This window comes from Cebus imitator, unplaced genomic scaffold (genome assembly GCF_001604975.1).
Source record: "Cebus imitator isolate Cc_AM_T3 unplaced genomic scaffold, Cebus_imitator-1.0 Scaffold359, whole genome shotgun sequence".
Lineage (NCBI taxonomy): Eukaryota > Metazoa > Chordata > Mammalia > Primates > Cebidae > Cebus > Cebus imitator.
The window spans coordinates 1,075,652-1,096,243 of NW_016107674.1; the positions used below are offsets into that span (position 1 = coordinate 1,075,652).

Consider the following 20,592-nt stretch of genomic DNA (forward strand, 5'->3'; position numbering starts at 1 on the left):
CTGGGATTACAGGCATGCGCCACCATGCCCAGCTAATTTTTTGTATTTTTAGTAGAGACGGGGTTTCACTATGTTGACCAGGATGGTCTCGATCTGTTGACCTCGTGATCCACCCGCCTCGGTCTCCCAAAGTGCTGGGATTACAGGCTTGAGCCACTGTGCCCAGCTACTTTATTCCTTTTTTATGGCTGAATAATATTCCATTGTGTATATTTTTTTGAGACAAGGTTTTACTCTATCACCCAAACTGGAGTACAGTGGCATGATCATGGCCCACTGCAGCCTCAAACCACTGGGCTCAAGGGATCCTTCAACCTTGGTCACCTGAGTAGCTGGAATTACAGATGCATGCTGCCATACCCAGCTAATTTTTAAAGTTTTTGTAGAGATGGGGTCTTACTATGTTGCCCAGGCTGATCTTGAACTCCTGGCCTCAAGCAGCCCTCCTGCCTCAGCCTCCCAAAGTACTGGGATTAAAGATATGAGCCACCGTGCCCAGACTATATTCCATTGTATTGATATACCTCATTCTATTCATTCATTCATCAGTTGATGGGTGTTGGGAAGTTTCTACTTTTTGACTATTGTGAATAATACCATTGTGAACATTTTTTGCAGAAGAAGTTTTTGCCTGGACATAATGTTTTCAATTTTTTTTTTTTTTTAGTATGAATATATTTTAAGATGGAGTGTTACTGTTGCCCAGGCTGGAGTGCAATGGTGCTATCTCAGTTCACTGCAACCACCGCCTCCCAGGTTCAAGTGATTCTCCTGCGGTAGCCTCCCAAGTAGCTTGGATTATAGGTGCCCAACACCATGCCTGGCTAATTTTTGTATTTTTAGTAGAGACAGGGTTTCACCATGTTGGCCAGGCTGCTCAAACTCCTTACCTCAAGTGATCTGCCTGCCTCGGCCTCCCAAAGTGCTAGGATTACAGGTGGGAGCCACCATGCCCGGCCTATGTTTAATCTTTTGAGGAACTGCCAAACTGTTTTTCAAAGTGCACCATTTTGCATTCCCACCAGTGGCATATGTAGGTTCCAGTTTCTCTACATCTTCACTAACACTTGTTATTATCTGTCATTTTGATTATAGCCATCCTAGTAGATGTGAAGTGACATCTCAATGTGGTTTTTATGTGTACTTCTCTGAGAGCTAATGAAATGGAACACCTTTTCATATGTTTATTGGCCTTTAGTGTTTCTTTGGAGAAATGTCTGTTCACATCTTTTGCTCATTTTTTACTGGGTTGTCATTTATTATTAAATTATAAGCGTTCTTTATATATATTCTGGATACTAGACTCTTATCATATGTATGATTTGCAAATATTTTCTCCTGTAGGTTGTCTTTTCACTTTAAAAATTTTTGATGAAGTCTAGTTTATCTATTTCTTTCTGTAGTTGCTTGTGCTTTTGCTGTCATAGATAAGAAACCATTGCCTAATGCAGGGTCGCCAAGATTTATGCCTGTGTTTCCTTCTTAGTTGATTTTGATTTGAGTTTCATAGTTTTAGCTCTCCAATTTAGATGTTTGACTCATTTGAGTTAAATTTTGTATATGTATATAATTTTTGTATGACATAAGGGTCTAACTTCATTCTTTTGTGTGTGGATATCCAGCTGGCCCAGCAACATTTGCTGAATGAATCTTAGTTTTAATAATTATTTTAGGTCCTTGATCTCATTTATTGTAACAGCCCTATGAGATGTTTATTTTCATTATCAAGTCCATTTTATAGATTTTGAAATTGAGTCTCTAAAGCTAAGTATCTTTTTCAAGGTCTGATAGCTTAAACCCCAAGTCTTGCTGACTTCAGAGCCTTAGCACTTAACCATTGGTCTGTACTTCCTTTACTTCTGTGAAATGTACAGGCTCTTGGTCAATTAGGAAGGTTGCTTAGCAATTAAGTGGTTTTCTAGGACTGAAGAACATTGTGGAATTAATACTATATGTTTCAAGAACAAAGAAAAGAGAGAACCCTACAGGGTTTGGGGCTGTTACACCAATTACTGCTTTTATCAAGTAATGCCTAATGCCTCCAGGACACTTAGCAAACGATTTTAAGATTGATTTTTGTTACCAAGGAATGCTGTAGTGCTGGCCTCTAGGACTTCCTGTGAGGATAAGAATGTTCTATGTCAGGGATTTCCAAACCTTGGGCCACAGACCTGCACCAGTCTGTGTTCTGTTAGGAACTGGGCCGCATGGCAGGAGGGGAGTGGTGGGCGAGCAAGGGAAGCTTCATCTGTGTTTACAGGCACTCCCCATTGCTCTCAATACTGCCTGAGCTCCACCTCCCGTCAGATCAGCTGTGGCATTAGGTTCTCATAGGAATGCAAACCCTGTTGTGAACTGCACATGCGAGGGATCTAGGTTGTGCGCTCCTTATGAGAATCTAATGCTGATGATCTGTCACCGTCTCCCATCACCCCCACATGGGACTGTCTAGTTGCAGGAAAACAAGCCTCGGGCTCCATTGATTCTACATTATGGTGACTTGCAGAGTTATTTCATTATATAGGACAAGTAATAATAATAAAGTTCGTAATAAATGTAATGCGCTTGAATCATCCTGAAACCACTCCCGCCACTCCACTGGTCCCTGGAAAAATTGTTTTCCACGAAACCAGTCCTGAGTGCCCAAAGTTGGGGTCTACTGCTCTGTCCGTGCTGTCCAATATGTTAGCCACCTGCCAGATGCAGCATTCACATTGTTATGTGCCCCTCACCACCAAAAATGGTTAACACTGTAAATGTTATGATGTCATGCATATTTTACCAAAATACAAATCTGGGGTTCCTCAGTTTCATCGTGACAAGTACTCAACAGCCACATAACATTCACATTGTTATGTGCCCCTCACCACTAGCCATGTCCAGAACCTTCTCATACTCCCCCACCTGAAACTTCGTACCCATTAAACAAGAACTCCCTATTCCTCTCTTCACCTAGCTCCTGGAAAGCACTATCCAACCTTCTGTGTCTATGAATTTGACTTCTCTAGAAACCTCATAGGAGGAGGATTTGAATTTCTAATTTTAATTATTTTTAATTTAAATACTGTATTTGGCTAGTAGCTACCTTACTGAATGGGGGTCCCGAGCCAGGGTGGGCCTGAGAGATGTCCTCCTCTCACAGACTTGGCATCTGCTGTGTAACACAGTCCAAACCTGCAACATCTAGTCCAGGGCCCATTTTCCAGGCCTTCATGGCTTGGGAGAGTGCTAGCCAGAGGAGGGTGACTGAGAGGCATAACTCACATCAACAAGCATCTCTTTAGTGATGACTTCTCAGAGAACGATATGGCTCCTGAATGCTCAGATCTGGATTCTTTCCACAGACAGTGTGTTCGAGGAAATCTCTCTCTCTGCACTCGAAGTCCTTGCTTGTGATGTGGCATTATATTGGTGTCTGGCCCCCGGGACTGTGTGAGAAGTAGCAAGACTGCATTGTTGAGTGTTTTGCATTTACCAAAAGCTGTCCCCTCAGTGAGTGGAGGGATGCAGTTAGTGCTCTCTTTGGAAGAGTAGCATCATCTGTGAATCATAAATCACATTTGAGGTGGAAGTGAAACTCCTCTAATTAACCGCTGTGAAAGCATCTCACCCTCATTCTCATTTTGTGGTTTCTCCAGTTCTGGACTTCAGCGATCCCTTCAGCACTGAGGTGAAGCCGAGAATCCTGCTCATGGGCCTGAGGAGAAGCGGCAAGTCGTCTATTCAGAAAGTTGTCTTTCACAAAATGTCTCCCAACGAAACCCTGTTCTTGGAGAGCACTAACAAGATATGCCGGGAAGATGTTTCCAACAGCTCCTTTGTCAATTTTCAGATTTGGGACTTCCCAGGACAGATCGACTTTTTTGACCCTACATTTGACTATGAGATGATCTTCCGGGGGACAGGAGCACTGATATTTGTCATTGACTCCCAGGTAAAGCTCAGTCTCGGGGCTATGATGTCCTGGCCAGTCCCCTCCACACCGCCCCATGTTTTTGGTTTGGTTTTTAAACTCTGGAATAGGCCCATCTGCCAAACAAGTGTTTCTTGATCAGGGCTCTCAGACTTTGCAAAAGAAAAAGGGCTTCAGCCTTGACTAACAGTCAACCCACTGAACATTAGGGAACCATTGATACTTCAGCAAATCATAGACCTAGGAAACCCCACTGATGGAGGGGCCCATTCAGGCCAAACATGTCATCTCCCCTATGGTGCCCTTGGTCAGCATCTACAAAAGATTACAGGTTCTCTGCAATGAAAACATGTATATAAGTTTACATTTTAAACTCTTTATTTTTCCTATGAAGATAAAGTTCTAGGTGTGAAAAATTTTCTGAAACATTATAATTTTTGCTTGACAATATATATTTCATAATTAAATATAAAAAGTAAAATTTGAGATAAAGAGCTCTCTTAAGATGGATATTTGATATTTTGTCCACTTGATGGATCCATGCTTGAATAAGACAATATTTGGCATGAGTTCTATTTTTTAAATCTAGTTAGAAGCACCGAGAAACTTTGTTCACTTAAGTAAGTAGGTGGATATGAGGTGAGTTTTGTTCCAGCATTCGTCCAGCTGCTTAGATTCCTTCCAAGTTACATCCCCTAAATTACTCAGGTTCCCATCACGAAAAATTATTTTTAGTAGTTTGTCAACAGGCTTCCAGAGTAGGTTCTCCTTCCACTTTGTTAGAAGCAAAGAATTGGGAATCCGTTGGCTGGTGACTATTCCCAGTCACCAGTCATTCCTTTATCAGGTTATCTTTTCCAGCATTCCACACTGGCTCCTTGGCACCCTGGATTTTTTAATACTCTGGGGCTTTTCTACTGTCATTGGGGTAAAGGGGAGGAGGCAAAGGGAGACAGTAGGACCACAGGTGCGTGTCAGGCGGATACATTTTAGGAAGGAGATGTGCAGCAGGATAGGGGTATTGGTGCTTTCCAAACTATCCATGTTTGGGGCTCTTAGAAAGTGCCTAGGACACATGGCCCAGCCTGAAGGCTCCCCAAGGGCTCCCTTTTGCAGCTGGCGGGGGCGGGGGGAATAAATGGCATCAGCCCTTCTCAGCATGTGCTGAACCAACTCTGAGGTTCAAGTTGTGCCATTTCCCTGGAACTGTGGACCCACAATGAGACAAGTTGGCCAGCTGCAGGTATACATCACCTGGCTAAGCACACCTGGCCCTTCTAGGTAGGGCTGCGGTGTTACAAAGACTATTCCTGATAATATGGTTCTGAGCCCGTGCTAGAGAGCCATCCTCTGGGTAGACTCCCCTTGCCTGAGAGGATCATACGTTCATTCAGGAGCTAGGTGCCTGTTTAATATAATAACAAAAGTTTCAACTAAGCTTCTCAGTCCCAAGCGGCTGCATTGTGTTCTTGTATGGCTGTGGGAGCATGGCTATATGGTTAAAGGGGTTTTTTCTTTCCTTTTTGGTAGAGGTGTGGAGGAGGGAGACTTCAAATCCAGTGCCTGATCTGTGATCACCAGTGTACTCTCTTGCTATAGGCCCCCCAGAAACGCGTGTGTTACCTACACCATGTCCAAGGTCTGCTGTCAGCAGCTGCTTTCCTGACTGTCCCACTTGTACTGACCTGTTTTCTGGACCATCTGTGGTCTTGGCAGTATCCCCTGCCTTACTGTCTCAGGTCTGCCAGCACCATAAATTAGGGAGCTTAGAGCCTGAGGGGAGCGGAGGGGGTATGTGCACACTGCTGTAGGGAAGGGGAGGCTCCAGGGATGTCATGCTCATCTGTCTCTTCTCACCTCCATTTTTCTCCCTAAGTCACGCAGCAGCTGTTTCTGTAGTTGTTGAACTGGGTAGCTGTAGTAGTCCTTACCCATGGGTGAGTAGATTTTCAACCAGATGACTCATCATTACAAGACAATGGGTTAGTAAGTACTTACTTAAATATCATGTTGTGCTTATACAGCAATTTGTATTTATAGGAATTCAGATTTCCAGTGTAATCTATTTTAGGTGTTTGTAAGCTGGCTACAATGTGGCTAAAATAGGTTTATCTGCCTATTTTTAAATTAAAAGCAAATCTTCAGTTTAGGTTGGTAAATGTGCTTTTTATTTTAATTTTGTTTCTCGAGGTTTTTCTTTTTTTCTCAGACGAGGTCTCACTATGTTGCCCAGGATAGAGTGCAGTGGCTATTCCCAAGTGTGATTATAACACAGCCTTAAACTCCTGGGCTCAAGTGATCCTCCTGTTTCAACCTCCCAGGTAGCTGGGACGACAGATGCATGCTACTATGCTTGGCTCTTCTCTTGGGTGTTTTTTTTTTTGTTTTTGTTTTTAGCTGTGGGGGAGAGAAAGGTATAGGAATGTTTGAGAAGTTCATTTTATAAAATTATGCTTTTTAAAAAGAGTAAGAGGCTGGACACAGTGGCTCATGTCTGTAATCCCAACACTTTGGGAGGCTAAGGCAGGAGGATCACTTGAGCCCAGGAGTTTGAGGCTGCAGTGAGCTATGATTCTGTCACTGCACTCTAGCTTGGGTGACAGAGCAAGACCCTATCTCAAAAAGAGAAAAAAAAAACACACATAAAAATAAAGAGTAGGAAAAACATTGTTGAATGCTGTAATTTATTTAAAATAAGGAATAATTAAATAAGCAGTTTCAAAACCTAATATACTTTTCTGTTGGAAGCAGAGTGTAAAAATCATGTTTGCAGGAATCTTAATGGGTTGTGATTAGAAGCACTGACAGGAAAATCAAAACTTCAGGGAAGTGTCTCTGCAGCTCTTGAGTGTCCTTTCCTTTATTTCTAAGCAGTGCTGTTTTGGTCTCACACCTCATATTTTTTTGTTTGTAAATTCCTCACAATCACAGAATTGCCAGATAAATATATCCCCAGGGAGAAAATGTGTCCTCACAGAATGTCATGAAATAAAAAAGAATGAAAGCAAGAGTGGTTCCCATGATCTATGGTGACACCCCAGCCCCTCTCCGCAGCCTACAGAATGCACCATTTCTCCTGAAGCCATTGCACATGTGCCCGTGGATCCAAAAGAGAGTTTCTTCTTAACCTGTGTTGGTGCTTGTGACCTGCCCATAATTCCCAGATCTACTTTCAGAGTAGAAACTATGCAGTGTATTTCACCTTAATGTCTGTTTGTCATAGGAAGTAATAAACAATGGGAAAAATCACCTGCAATCCCTCTGCTCTAACCAATCAAGTATTTTCTTCTTTTTAGTCCTTGTAGCTACATGCTGCTTTATCAGTTAGTTGGTAATCAGAACATTTTATATGCTTGGCAGGAAGGTTAGAATAGCAATTTCCAATCTTTGGAGATGTGATTCTCTCTTGACATTGGGTAGTTTTGCTCACAGACATGTTCCTTTAACTATCCTCCTTAAAGACAGCAATAACACTTTTCTTGAGGTATAATTTACACACAATAAAATGCACTCATTTTAAGTGCACAGTTCAACAGGTCTGACAAATGTGTATACCATATAACCACCTCTCATTAAAGATATAGAGTATTTCCACTACCCCAAAGGTTCCCTTGTGTTCTTTCTCAAGTGGTCCCCTGAAACATTCAGCCCCAGGCAACCACTGAAGTGCTTTCTGACACTTCAGTTTGCCTCTTCTAGAATTTCATCTATGTGGGACCTACAGTAATACCTTTCATTTTTAATGCTTAATCTGCTGACCCAGTGCCTGACATCCACCTTTCATTTAATTTTTTAGAGACAGGCTCTCACTCTGTTACCCAGGCTGGAGTGCAGTGGCACGATCTTAGCTCACTGTAACCTCAAATTCCTGGATTCAAGGAATTCTGCCTCTGTCTTCGAGTAGCTGGGACTACAGGTGTGCACCACCAAGCCTGGTTTTTTATATATATATATATATATATATATATATATAATCTTAGGCTTTGTATATGTATATTTTTAGAGATGGGGGTCTCGCTGTGTTGTCCAGGCTGGTCTTGAAATCAAGCAGTCCTCTCCAGTAGGTGGGATTATAGGTGCAAGCCACTGCTTCTGGCTTTTGTTTTTTATTCTAAACAACTCTTTAGAGTGTTAAGGATAGGAAGGACTCCTGTGGGTAACACCCCCCATGGGCACCGAGGAAGGAGAACTGTCCAGACCCCAGGCACAACTAGTGCCTGAAGAATATCTTAGTTTATAGTGTTATTGCTCAGCTGTTTCCTTTATATAATCCTTCATATATAATCATATATTAGTTTATAGAATTAGTGCTTGAAGTGTAACTTACTGCTTACATATATCTAGCATACTTAGTTCTATATAATCTTTCCATATAATCATATAGGTATTGTAGTCGGAGCTGTACTGACACATTTAGTGCTGATTTATATAATCCTTCTATATAACCATATAGTAGTTTGTAGTAGGAGAAATGCCTAGAGCAGTCACAGAACAGAAGCAGTACATGGGAAAACAGCCAGATCAGGAAGAGAACCAAAGATCCAGGCGGTGGCGTCCCTGTCTGAAAAAGCATATGCTGTATGGCAGGTTTGGAGCAAGTGCCTCTCCTCCTGATAAAGGAATTGTAGTACCTTGCAACCAGTTCCTATGGAAAGTAGGCCTCAGGCCTGAGATCCTGGAAGTCACCGAGGGAGAAGAAACCCTCTGGTGTGACCAGTCACGGTGGCTGTACACCCTGTCAGTCTTTTCTTGCTTCTGTGCTAGCTCAAAGAATCCTCCCATAAATATCTTAAGAGAAGAGCACAAGTCTATCAGCTCCCACTGCATTAAGCTTACAGTATCCTTCTATTAGAAATCCTTTGACGTCTCCAGCCCCCAGATAAGAAGTGTTGCGCACGACACCCGTTGCACGCAGCCCACCTCCTTGCCTTGGTGACCTAATGGGGGTGATCCCTTTTCTGTACATGACCCTCTACTACTGCACACGGCACAGCCCCCTGCTGCGCACGGCCCACCTCTCTGCCCAGGTGACATAATGGGGTGGTCCGCTCGCTTGTAACTCACGTGATTATGTATGCCCTATTACTAAACCTATAGATGATGATCTCACTCATGACCCTGCCCCCCGCTTGTACCTAATAAATACAGATGCTCTTGGGCATTTGGGGGGTGCCACTGATCTCTGCTCACAGGTAGTGTGGCCCCCTGAGTCCAGATGCTCTTCACCACCAGTTCTTCAGTGTCCTCTCTTTTCCTCTTGGACCCTGCACCTCAACACAGCATAAGGGACACCCCACGATCCAGTGGGTCCTCCATAGCCCTACATCTGGCACTCAGCGTGTGGGTGCCCTACAGACTCCTTTTGCTGTTTTTTCCTCTTTATAGTTTCCTATTTGTATAATTTATATTTGGCTTATCTAGAGACTAGGGATATATTTTTGTTGATGTTTGGAGCATGGAAGAATGCCAGAAAACATCCCCAATTATATAGGCTTTCTGTATTTTCCAGATTTGTAGTCATACCTGGGGGGAAAAGGCATTTAGATTCTGTCCTACAGAGCTCTTTCCCCCCCTTCTTTTTTGGCATAAAAACAAGACCTTTTTCACACCCCTAAATTGGCAATAAATAAGAGATCCGACAACACCAATTGCTGGTGAGGGTCTGAAGCGTCAGATGCTATTACACCCTTCCAGGTACAGTCAAGGCACTCCTATCTATGACCCAACAAGTCACCTTTCAGAGTAAGCCAATGAGACTGTATATCATTGTAATCACATATACATGAAAATATTTACAATGTCCATCAGGAGGCAAATATATGATAAATTATAGACCATCCATAAAAGGAAGTTTTATAGAGCCATTAAAAGGAACTACTGCACTATAGTTATGTACTACATAACATTCAACATAGATGAATCTCACTGACATAGTGTTGAATGAAAAAGGCAAACTATCCATACAACTGAATATTTCTTTCCATTTTTTAACAGTGTAAATGAATTCTATGTGATGTTTGGGGATGTCTGTGTCTGTACTAATGTATACATGAGTGAGAATAAATACTAAACTTGGGATGGTGGTTGTGTCTAGAGGATGAGCGGGTAGAGGGATGGCATGGGTTGGGAGGATGAGGAGAAACACAGAGGGCTTTGGTGTAAATGTTTTCTTTTTTAAACAGATAAATATGCAGGTGTTCATTATATAGGCATGGGAAGAAAAAAATTAGTATTGTGTTGTTTGGGGCAATTACTCTAGACCAGGGGCTTTTTCTGTAAAGGGCCAGATGGCAAACATCTTCGGCTTTGTAGACTGTACTGTCTCTGAGGAGTTTCTCTAGAGGAAACTTATGCAACTCTGCCATTGTAGCACAAAGGCTGCCTTAGGCAATATGAAAGCAAATAAACACGTTCCAATACAACTTACTTTTAAGAAACAGGCACGGGGTCTGTGGACTGTGGTCTGCTTACTTCTGCACTAAACCAGCTCTCCAGTTCCTTCCCCATCCGCCCAGTGGCCCGTATCATGCCTCTTTCTCTAATTGTTCATTATAGTTCACAAAAGACTGGAAAATCTGGGAGAAACAGTATTCCAGGGAAGGTCTTATGTGGAGTGGGGTTTCTCTTCCTGAAACCACAACTCTAATCTTTGTGACTGTCATCAACCTTGGTCATAACTACCTAAATCAGCTGCATTTTTTTAGCCTTTCTTTTTCCTCTTTTTGTTAAGAGAACTTAAGTTTTCCCTCTTGAATTCTAAGAAGCCAGCTTGTTGAGGGGAGCCTTTGCAACATATTTCGGGGGGTTGTAGCCACATGGTTTCCAGGTGAAGAATGTGTGTGGCGGGGGGCTCAGGAAGCAAAGCGGCCTTCTCTCACAGGTGTTGCCTTTGGTCCTAGGACGATTACATGGAAGCCCTGGCCAGGCTCCACCTCACGGTGACCAGGGCCTACAAAGTGAATACCGACATCAACTTCGAGGTGTTTATTCATAAAGTGGATGGTCTGTCAGATGACCACAAAATTGAAACCCAAAGAGATATTCACCAGAGGGCAAACGATGACCTTGCAGATGCTGGATTAGAAAAAATTCACCTCAGGTGAGAACAGAAACCCCTTGAGGATCCCAATAAAGGATGGAAGAAAGCAAGTTTGGGGTTTGGAGTCAGCATGACTGGCTTGGCATGGGCAGTAATTTACCTTCTTTACCCTGTTTTGTGCTGTAGACATTGGGATAGGATTTGGGGAAAACGAGCTTTGCACGTGCTAATGCTAATCTTTAGTGAAAGCAGTGGTTTTTTGTTTTTTTAACAAATGGTCAAAGCTAAGGTTCTCCTCTCACATGAAAAACACATTATAGAAAACCCACAAATATAATTCTAGTAGTTAGTCAATGCTGAAGTTTACAGTTCTTAATAAAGATATTATCTGTAACTCCTATTATCTCAGCACTTTGGGAGGCCGAGGCGGGTGGACCACGAGGTCAAGAGATCAAGACCATCCTGGTCAACATGGTGAAACCCTGTCTCTACTAAAAATACAAAATTAGCTGGGCATGGTGGCACACACCTGTAGTCCCAGCTACTCGGGAGGCTGGGGCAGGCTTGGACCCAGGAGGCGGAGGTGGTGAGCCAAGATCACACCATTGCACTCCAACCTGGGTAATAAGAGCGAAACTCCATCTCAAAAAAAAAAAAAAAAAAAAAAAAAAAAAAAAAAAAAAAAAAAAAAAAAAAGATATTATCTGTAATTATAAGTAAAGGAGTAGTCTGAAAATCCAAATAGGAATACTCACAAAGGAAAATAACATCTCCATCCTTTTTTTTGTGGGTAGTATATGCATCGTTCATTTTGTAAATTGGAAAAATGGAAAAAATTAGTTGCTTCAATATCAAGAATATAAGTTACTAATGGGGCAACCTAAGAGGCTTGTGTAAAGATGATCTGGACTGGATTGTCTTGCAGAATGTCAGGAAGCTGGGATGGACACAGATTGCTGCAGTTTTAAGCTTGCCTGTTGGCAGATGGGAATAGACACAGTTCAGGCTTTTTGGGAGGTGGGTAGGAATGGCTTGTTTTTTACCGATGTCACTGAATTCTGAAGGGGCTGGACTGTATGTGTTAGGACGACAGATACAGAAGGCAGATTACTGGTGCACTGACATAGCCTAAGGAGTCTATTCCTCATTCAAAGGGAAAACATGATGAAATACTGTTTCCTCTTTCAGCTTTTATCTGACAAGCATATATGATCATTCAATATTTGAAGCTTTTAGCAAAGTGGTTCAGAAACTGATTCCACAACTCCCAACTCTGGAGAATTTGCTGAACATCTTTATCTCAGTAAGTAAATAATATACTCCTGTTTGAGTCACTTGTAGAATTTGAAAATAACATTGCAAGAGTGAAAAAGCTCTTATTTCTGATTGCTCCTATAGCATTCCAAGGTCATTTAAGTATTACTTTTAAAGATTACTCCTATGTGTTGTTTTAGCTCCTTTAAAATTTAACTCCCTGCCCGGCTTGGTGGCTCACGCCTCTAGTCCCAGCACTTTGGAAGGTTGAGGCGGTATGATGGCTTGAGGCCATGAGTTGGGGACCAGCCTGGCTAACAGAGTGAGATCCTGTCTCTACAAAAAATGTAAAAACTAACCAGGTACGGTAGCACATACCCGTAGTCCCAGCTACTCAGGAGGCTGTGGTGGAAGGTATACCACAGGAGTTCGAGGCTGAAGTGAGCCATGATTACACCACTGCACTCCAGCCTGGGCATCAGAGCAAGAACTTGTCTCTAAAAATAAAAATAAACTACTCAAATGGATTCCTGCACTTCACTGGTATAATTGGAGTGTTTATTCAAGTTGTAGGCAATCTTTCAATATTAATAGAGCCCACCAGAGGTACGGAACATAAAACTTGGCTTTAGTGATAAGAGGCATACTGTTGAATAGCTTTTTATAAGTTTAACATGCTGTGACTGATGTGCTGAATGAACCCTAGGCACTACCAGCTCCAGGTAGGCTCTGCCGAGTTGAATTGAGGCAGACCTGTTGGCTGTACTCAAGTTTAGTCTGTCTTTACACAATTTTGAGTGTGTTTGTTTAGCATTTCTAAACTTATTTTTAAATTTACAGTCAATAAAAGTATTTTTACTTGGCCTTTTCCTAACTGCAGGTGTACATCTCTAAGAGTTAGGAAATACTGCCCAATTTGGTTACCTAAAATAAATAATTTGTGATAATTCTAATTCTACTTTTTCTTTCTTTTTTTTTGAGACAGAGTTTCACTCTTGTTGCCCAGGCTAGAGTGCAATGGTGTGATCTTGGGTCACTTCAACCTCTGCCTCCCGGGTTCAAGTGATTTTCCTGGCTCAGACTCCTGAGTAGCTGGGATTACAGGTGTGCACCACCATGCCCAGCTAATTTAGTAATTTTAGTAGAGACGGGGTTTCTCCATGTTGGTCAGGCTGGTCTCAAACTCCCGATCTCAGGTGGTCCACCCGCCTTGGCCTCCCAAAGTGCTGGGATTACAGATGTAAGCCACCACGCCTGGCGTCTACTTTTTATTTCTTGTGTAAGTCCAGTATAAAGAAGTTTATGACAGTGAAGTTTAAATTGTAATAAAATGGTATAATTAAAATTTTTAGTAACTTAATTTTTGCTCATTTGTATTTTACATTGAGAGTGGCATTCAATTTTGTGTAGTGATGACATGCTCTGAAATTGGCTGTTGCTTTAAGGCAGTATTTTTTTTTTTAATTTCAGAATTCTGGAATTGAAAAGGCATTTCTATTTGATGTGGTCAGTAAAATTTATATTGCAACTGATAGTACTCCAGTCGATATGCAAACCTATGAGCTCTGCTGTGATATGATAGATGTGGTTATTGACATCTCTTGTATTTATGGGTAAGTACAACATGCTTAAAGGCCACAGTCAAGCCATCCTTCTTTCATAACCTTTGAGGCATTTTGGATTTACAATTACTTACTTGACTGTAGTATCTTTGTCTTAAATGACTGAAATCTTTAAATAAATATATCATTTAGCATGCAATTGAGCAAATGCCAGGATTATGCTAATAATCTTATTGCATGTATCATATCCTTTATACTATTTTTTTAGTGATGGGGTGTCCCTGTGTTGTCCAGGATAGATCACTCCTGGGCTCAAATGATCCTCCCACCTCAGCCTCTTGAGCAGCTGGGATTATAGAGATGAGCCACTGTGTCCAGCACCATTTAATTCTCAATTTCATGTGGCAGGAATTACATTTGACCCTTGAACAACACAGGAGTTAGGGGTACCAACCCTCTGAACAGTCAAAAAGCCACATATAATTTTTTACCCCCCCCAGCTTAGTTATTAATACTAACAGTCTACTGTTGACTGGAAGCCTTACCGATAACATAAACAGTTGATTAACACATATTTTATATGTTTTATGTATTATATACTATATTCTTATATTTTATGTATTATATAATATTTCTTATAATAAAGTGAGCTACAGAGAAGAAAATATATTAAGAAAATTATAAGAAAGAATATAGACCAGGCATGGTGGCTCATACCTAGCACTTTGGGAGGCCGAGGTGGGTGTATTATCTGAATTCAGGAGTTTGAGACCAGCCTGGGTAACACGGTAAAGACCTGTCTCTACTAAAATACAAAAAATTAGCCAGGTATGGCAGTGTGCGCCTGTAGTCCCAGGTACTCGGGAGGCTGAGGCAGGAGAATCGCTTGAACCCAGGAGGTGGAGGTGGAGGTTGCAGTGAGCCGAGATCTGCCACTGCACTCCAGCCTGGGCAACAGAGCAAGACTTTGTCTCCTTTAAAAAAAAAAAATATATATATATATATATATTTACTATTCATTAAATGGAAGTGGGTCATGATAAAGGTCTTCACCCTCATTGCCTTCACACTGAGTAGGCTGAGGAGAAGAAAGAGAAGGGCTTGATTTTGCTCTTAGGAGTGGCAGAAGCAGAAGAAAATCCATGTATAAGTGGACCCAGGCAGTTCAAATCTGTGTTGTTCAAGGTCAGCTGTACTGGATTCACTTTACAGATGAAAAAACTGAGGTTCAGAGTGGTTACATATCTTACCTTTGCTCACACTATCAGTAAGGATTGGAACTAGAATTTGAACTCAGATCTGATTCCTGATCCCCTTCTGAAAAAAATCTTTTAACATATCATTCTTAGAAAACAGTTTTCTATACACTTAATATGAAATAAATAAGGAATGAGGAAAACTGATTATGTTACCTGCTGTAGAAACTATTCTATATAATTATAAATGTGCTGAACAGGTGGTGTACAGACTGACTGGGTGTGAACTAGTTGTTCATCTTATTAAGATGTCAAGGTGTTGCTATCTCTGTCGTCGCTGACATTCTCAGCTAACTGATGTAAAGCTTTTGCTTATCTTCCTCTTTACTCATTGCCTGTGACCTGCCTTACCCAGCTTGACACTCTGCCTTTGTCAGCTTTTGTGAGTCTAGTCTCCATTCTTCCCTTTCATTGCTTAAAAATTCTTTGCCCACTCAGCTCAGATTCTGTTAACTCTTTTACACACACACACACACACCCGGAAAGTGATACTTATAAGATTGCAGTGAGGATAAAATATCATTAGGCTCATAATGTGCCTTCAACTGGTAGACCCTGGATAAATATAGCTGCCATAATTTATTATTACTGTTATTATTAAACGCTGACATCTGGCTTTAGAAATAGACCGTATTGCCCAAGATTACTGCCCTGAAACATTCTATTATTTTTAAACCGTAAGTGGATGACCTTGAAATACTCGTGGAAGATGAATGCACCCTGATTACAGTCTAGATTGCCATGGTAATCAAGTACAATGAACAACACAATTAATCTGGCACATACTTAACAATATGCATGATCATTATTGTGCCATATGGTAATTAGATGTAAGTGGTAAGTTGTTCATGTAAATGATGTTAATCAGAGTTACTTTTACCCAGCTAAAACAAACAAGGGGGAGGGGGTTAGGAGGAGGTAGCCTGCCTGGCTTTGTTGTCAGATTGGTTTTTCTATGGTGGAGTACAGTGTTCTGAGGACCCACAGGATTCAGTAAGAACCAGTCTGGGTCACAGATGGTTTGTGGGCTCTGGGGTTTCCTCAGTTGTTGCTGGAGCAGCAACAAGCCAGTCCTGTTAACCAGCAGGAGGCGTGGTTGTGTGCAGAGCCTGGGGCCCTCTTAGGCAATGAGGAAGCAGGTGGCCTCATAACTGGAGGCTTTGCTGCCCCTCCCCAGCTGCCCAGTGGAGACCAGCAGGCCCCAGAATCAGGTGACCTGGTGCCTCAGGAATCTCTCAGCTGAGGTTCTGCCCCAGCTGGCAGCTCTGTGCTCGCACATGCACACACCCGCACACACACATGCACACACTTTAAAATCTGTTCTATCTTCATGTGCTTTAATTGCTTAGAGATGAAAAACTTGAGTAGTAAAACAGATTTTGCAGTTGCAAACCTCATCAATTTCTACCTGTAATTTTTGGTGGAGTCTTTTTCTAATTTGTTTAATGTTTACCTTTTTCTCATTGTGAAAGTAATACATGCTCATTGTAGAAAATACATAAAAGTCTACAGAATAAAATTAAAGTAGCCCATAATCTCACCACCTGGAGACAGTCAGTGTTGACATTTTATATAGTTTCTTCTTATTTCCATGTGTAATTTTTAGGATAATGAGATCACATTGTATGTAAAATTTTATCCTTTTTTCATTTAACATTATCATCTAAGAATTTTCCTGTATTATTAAATGCTGTTAATGAACACAGTGTTGAGTATCTATATAGTATTATATTTACTTGGAAATTTTAAATGCCATTTTCTTCATTGGGTAAAACATGTTATATGTTTCAGTTTCTTGTTCTCAGAACATTACTTATAAGCAAGAGAGACTGAGTCTTAAAATATAGTAGTTAAAAGCAGTGCAGTGGAAGTTAATGATTCTGTTAAGGCATCTTTAACATTTGAAGTTCAATGCTTAAAAGGTTTTTCTTTAATGTTTTGGTAGGTTATAGTGAACTGAATCCTTTGGAAAAAAAAAAACACTAAAAAACAAAAAAAGCTAACCTCCGCAATTTACTTTTAAGTGGCCCTGTGTATGGCAGTTTAAAATACTCTCAAAACCAAAAACCTGCATTTCCTTAAAACTACTCTGTGCAATTCAGTCTTTGCATTAAATCTAGCTTGATACTCTACCCCCTTGTGTATTCACAGGATTAAAGCATTAACTTTGAAATTAGCCATATGTAGGTTTGAGGTCCTGGCTTTACCCCTCCCTATCAGCTTTGACCAAGTTATCTTATTTTCCTTCAGCCTCAGTTTCCTTAGAAACATAGAGGATTTTTATAGCAGACAGTTCTTAATACATTTTAAGAACTAAGGATGGTTCATATCACATAAATACTTAATAAATGCTAGGTCTTAGTGTATGTGATAAGGTTTAACACAATTCCAATTAAGTTTCTGGTCCATTATTCATAAATTTGGGGCGTAAAAATAAATCAGAAAATTTATATACAGTTTCAGGTAAGGGGGAAAATGTTTAGGGAAGTGTCCTTTGCTTATGAGGAAAGGATTCATAACTCTTATTACAAAGGTATCTTCAGAGGGTCCAGCTTCAGTCATTAAAGCCATAATAGTAAGTTTGTATTTTATGTTCTCAGCTTTACGCCCAGTATATATATATGCATTATTTCATTTAATCTTCATTGGAAAACTTTGAAATAATTACTGTTAGTGTACATATGAGGAAATGGAGGCTCAGAGAAGTTATTCGACTTGTCCAAGCTCACATAGCTAGCAATTACAAGAACTGAGATTCAAACCCAAGTCATTTGTGACTACAGACCACACCTTTTCTTAAATAGACCTATATATCTTATTTAACTCTTTATTTTGAAAAAAATTGCAAACCTACAGAAAATATGCAAGAGTAGTAAAATGAACTCCTATATAACTCTTCATTGGGATCCACCAGTTTTTACCAATTTGCCATATTTGCTACATTTCCCTTTTTCTAATACCTACTATGTATCTATTTCTTTTTGATGAACCATTTGAGAGTAAGTTGAACCAGTTCACAGTTCAGCAAATTTAGCATGGCTACATTATTATCTAATATATAGACCATATTCGGATTTTACCAGTGGTCCCAATTCTATCTTTTATAGCAGTTTTTCCCAATTCAGGATCCAGTCCGGCATTTGGCGGTCAGGTCTATTTAGACTCCTTGGATTTGGAACATATCTTCGGCATTTCTTAGTCTTTCATCAGACCGTGCTTTTGACTAGTCAAACCATGCCTGGCTATTCTAGATGAGAAAACAAGAAGCCCTGAGCCACAGAGGTGGGAAGAGCTAACCTCACCCCTGAGAGTGGCCCAGCTGTTGCAGACAGCCACTCATTGTCAGTAGGAAGTGACTGTTGAGGACTGTGTATGTTTCTGTGCCTATGTGTTTCTGAGATATTTTGCTGAAAGGCACTGTAAGTATAAACAACTTATGATTATCAGTTTTTGTGGCTTAAAGCCAGTCTCTGTCACTGGCTTACAGTTTCTGTTTCTTCATGGTCTCACATGTTTCGGTTTCTGTCCCCATTTAGTCTCAAAGAAGATGGAGCAGGAACGCCTTATGACAAGGAATCCACAGCCATCATAAAGCTGAATAATACAACTGTGCTTTATTTAAAAGAGGTGACAAAGTTCCTGGCTCTCGTTTGCTTTGTCAGAGAGGAAAGCTTTGAAAGAAAAGGTAACTTTTTGGTGTGATATAAAAGAAGCATTTCAATTCAGATTGCTACTGCATGTATTGTTTGTTGAATGTGGGTAGACAACAGCATGCCCCTTGAAACTTCCAGATGCCAGTCACAGGCCCCCTTGGCTAGGAAGCCAGTGCTGGGTAGGCTCCTGCCCACAGCGTCAGCTTCTGGGCCATTGAACTGGCCTGCCCTCCAGTGGTGCAGCTGCAACTGCGGCAAGGTAGAAATGGAACCCCATGATCCTCCCAGGGAGGGAGGGGCCTTGGCATCTCTGCCAGGAGTAAGCTAACAGGGGCATTGTTGCCAGGCTGTGAATGAAGTCTTACCAGGAAGCAGACTCCCCAGCCTATATAGAGGGTGGAGGCCTCCACCTTGGTCCACACCTCTAGAAGGTCTTAGGTGACTGTGTGATCTTTTGTTCTTCCCATGTAAAGGAGGGGACAACAGGTGGTTTGACTTCTGTTCAGCCTCAATATACTATTTTTTTTTTTTTTTTTTGAGACGGAGTCTTGCTCTGTCACCAGGCTGGAGTGCAGTGGTGCAATCTCAGCTCACTGCAGCCTCTGCCTCCCAGGTTCAAGCAATTCTGCCTCAGCCTCCCAAATAGCTGGGGCTACAGGCAAGTGCTGCCATGCCTGGCTATTTTTTTTTTCTTTTTTGTATTTTTAGTAGAGACAGGGTTTCGCTATGTTGGCCAGGATAGTCTTGACCTCCTGACTTCATGATCCACCCGCCTCAGCCTCCCAAAGTGCTAGGATTACAGGCGTGAGCCACCGCACCTGGCCATACACTTCCTATATCTTCAGAACACAGGGATGGCATCATGATTCCAAAAAGGGAAGACGTGAATATACTTAACTCCATTAAATATTTTTTTAGGATCAAATTCAGTTTTATTTTGAAACCAAAGCAATTAAACTTATTTCCCCCTTCTATAATATCTGAACAAAAGTTACTAACAGAAGTCCCTAGCTCTGGGACTATTTCCCTGGGAAATACCAGCTTACTGATATGGCTAGGGACTTTTGTTAGTAACAGCGTATGGTTTACTAATTTGTTGGGTAAAAAAAAAAAAAAATCTCCAAAAAAGTAATAGTTACATATCCTGAAATAGGCTGTTTCTCCTTATAAGCAATATACGTCCATTAAATCAAAAATGCTTTGAAAATTTAGGAAAGTATAAAGAAAAAACTACTTATTTCACCATCTATTAAACCCATGTTAAATATCTGGGATTTTTTTTTCCCTTTCTCTCCCTCTCATTTTTGAGACAGGGTCTCGCTCTGTTACTTAGGCTGGAGTGCAGTGGCAAAATCATGGCTTTCTGCACCTTCGACCTTCCAGGATCAAGTGATTCTTCCACCTTATCTTCCCATGTAGCTAGGACCACAAGCACATGTCAACATGCCTATAATTTTTTTTGGTTTTGGTAGAGATGAGGGTCTCACCATGTTTCCTAGGCTGGTCCCAAAGTCCTGGGCTCAAGCAATCCTGCCGCCTCGACATCCCAAAGTGCTGGGATTAAAGGACTGAGCCACCACGCTTGCCTCTCCTCCTCTCTTTTTCTCTCCCTCCTATCCTCTTTCCTTTTCTCCCTTTCTTCATTCCTTTTCTCGTTCCTCCCAACAAAACTGGGGCCATATTGTCTAATATAGTTTTATATTGTATTGTTTTCACTTCTGTATATCATGAAATTTTCCTAATTCATTAGCCATGAAACACAATTTAGATTTTGTTTCTTTTTAATCAGAAAAGTAATAGATTCTTTTAGAAAATTTAGAAATAACATTTAGTAAAAAAAAAAAAATTATTGGCCGGGCGCGGTGGCTCACGCCTGTAATCCCAGCACTTTGGGAGGCCGAGGCGGGTGGATCAC

At 41.1% G+C, this 20,592-nt stretch overlaps 1 protein-coding gene across 1 annotated transcript in view; it reads left to right on the forward strand.

Annotated features, from left to right (window-relative positions):
- Positions 1-20,592, forward strand: part of RRAGD (Ras related GTP binding D) — a 43,578-nt gene that overhangs the window by 16,381 nt on the left and 6,605 nt on the right. The window contains exons 2-6 of the mRNA XM_017506801.2: positions 3,639-3,934; positions 10,813-11,012; positions 12,141-12,255; positions 13,677-13,819; positions 18,561-18,709. Coding sequence (XP_017362290.1) covers positions 3,639-3,934; positions 10,813-11,012; positions 12,141-12,255; positions 13,677-13,819; positions 18,561-18,709 — 903 coding nt within the window. The remainder of the gene's footprint in view (positions 1-3,638; positions 3,935-10,812; positions 11,013-12,140; positions 12,256-13,676; positions 13,820-18,560; positions 18,710-20,592) is intronic.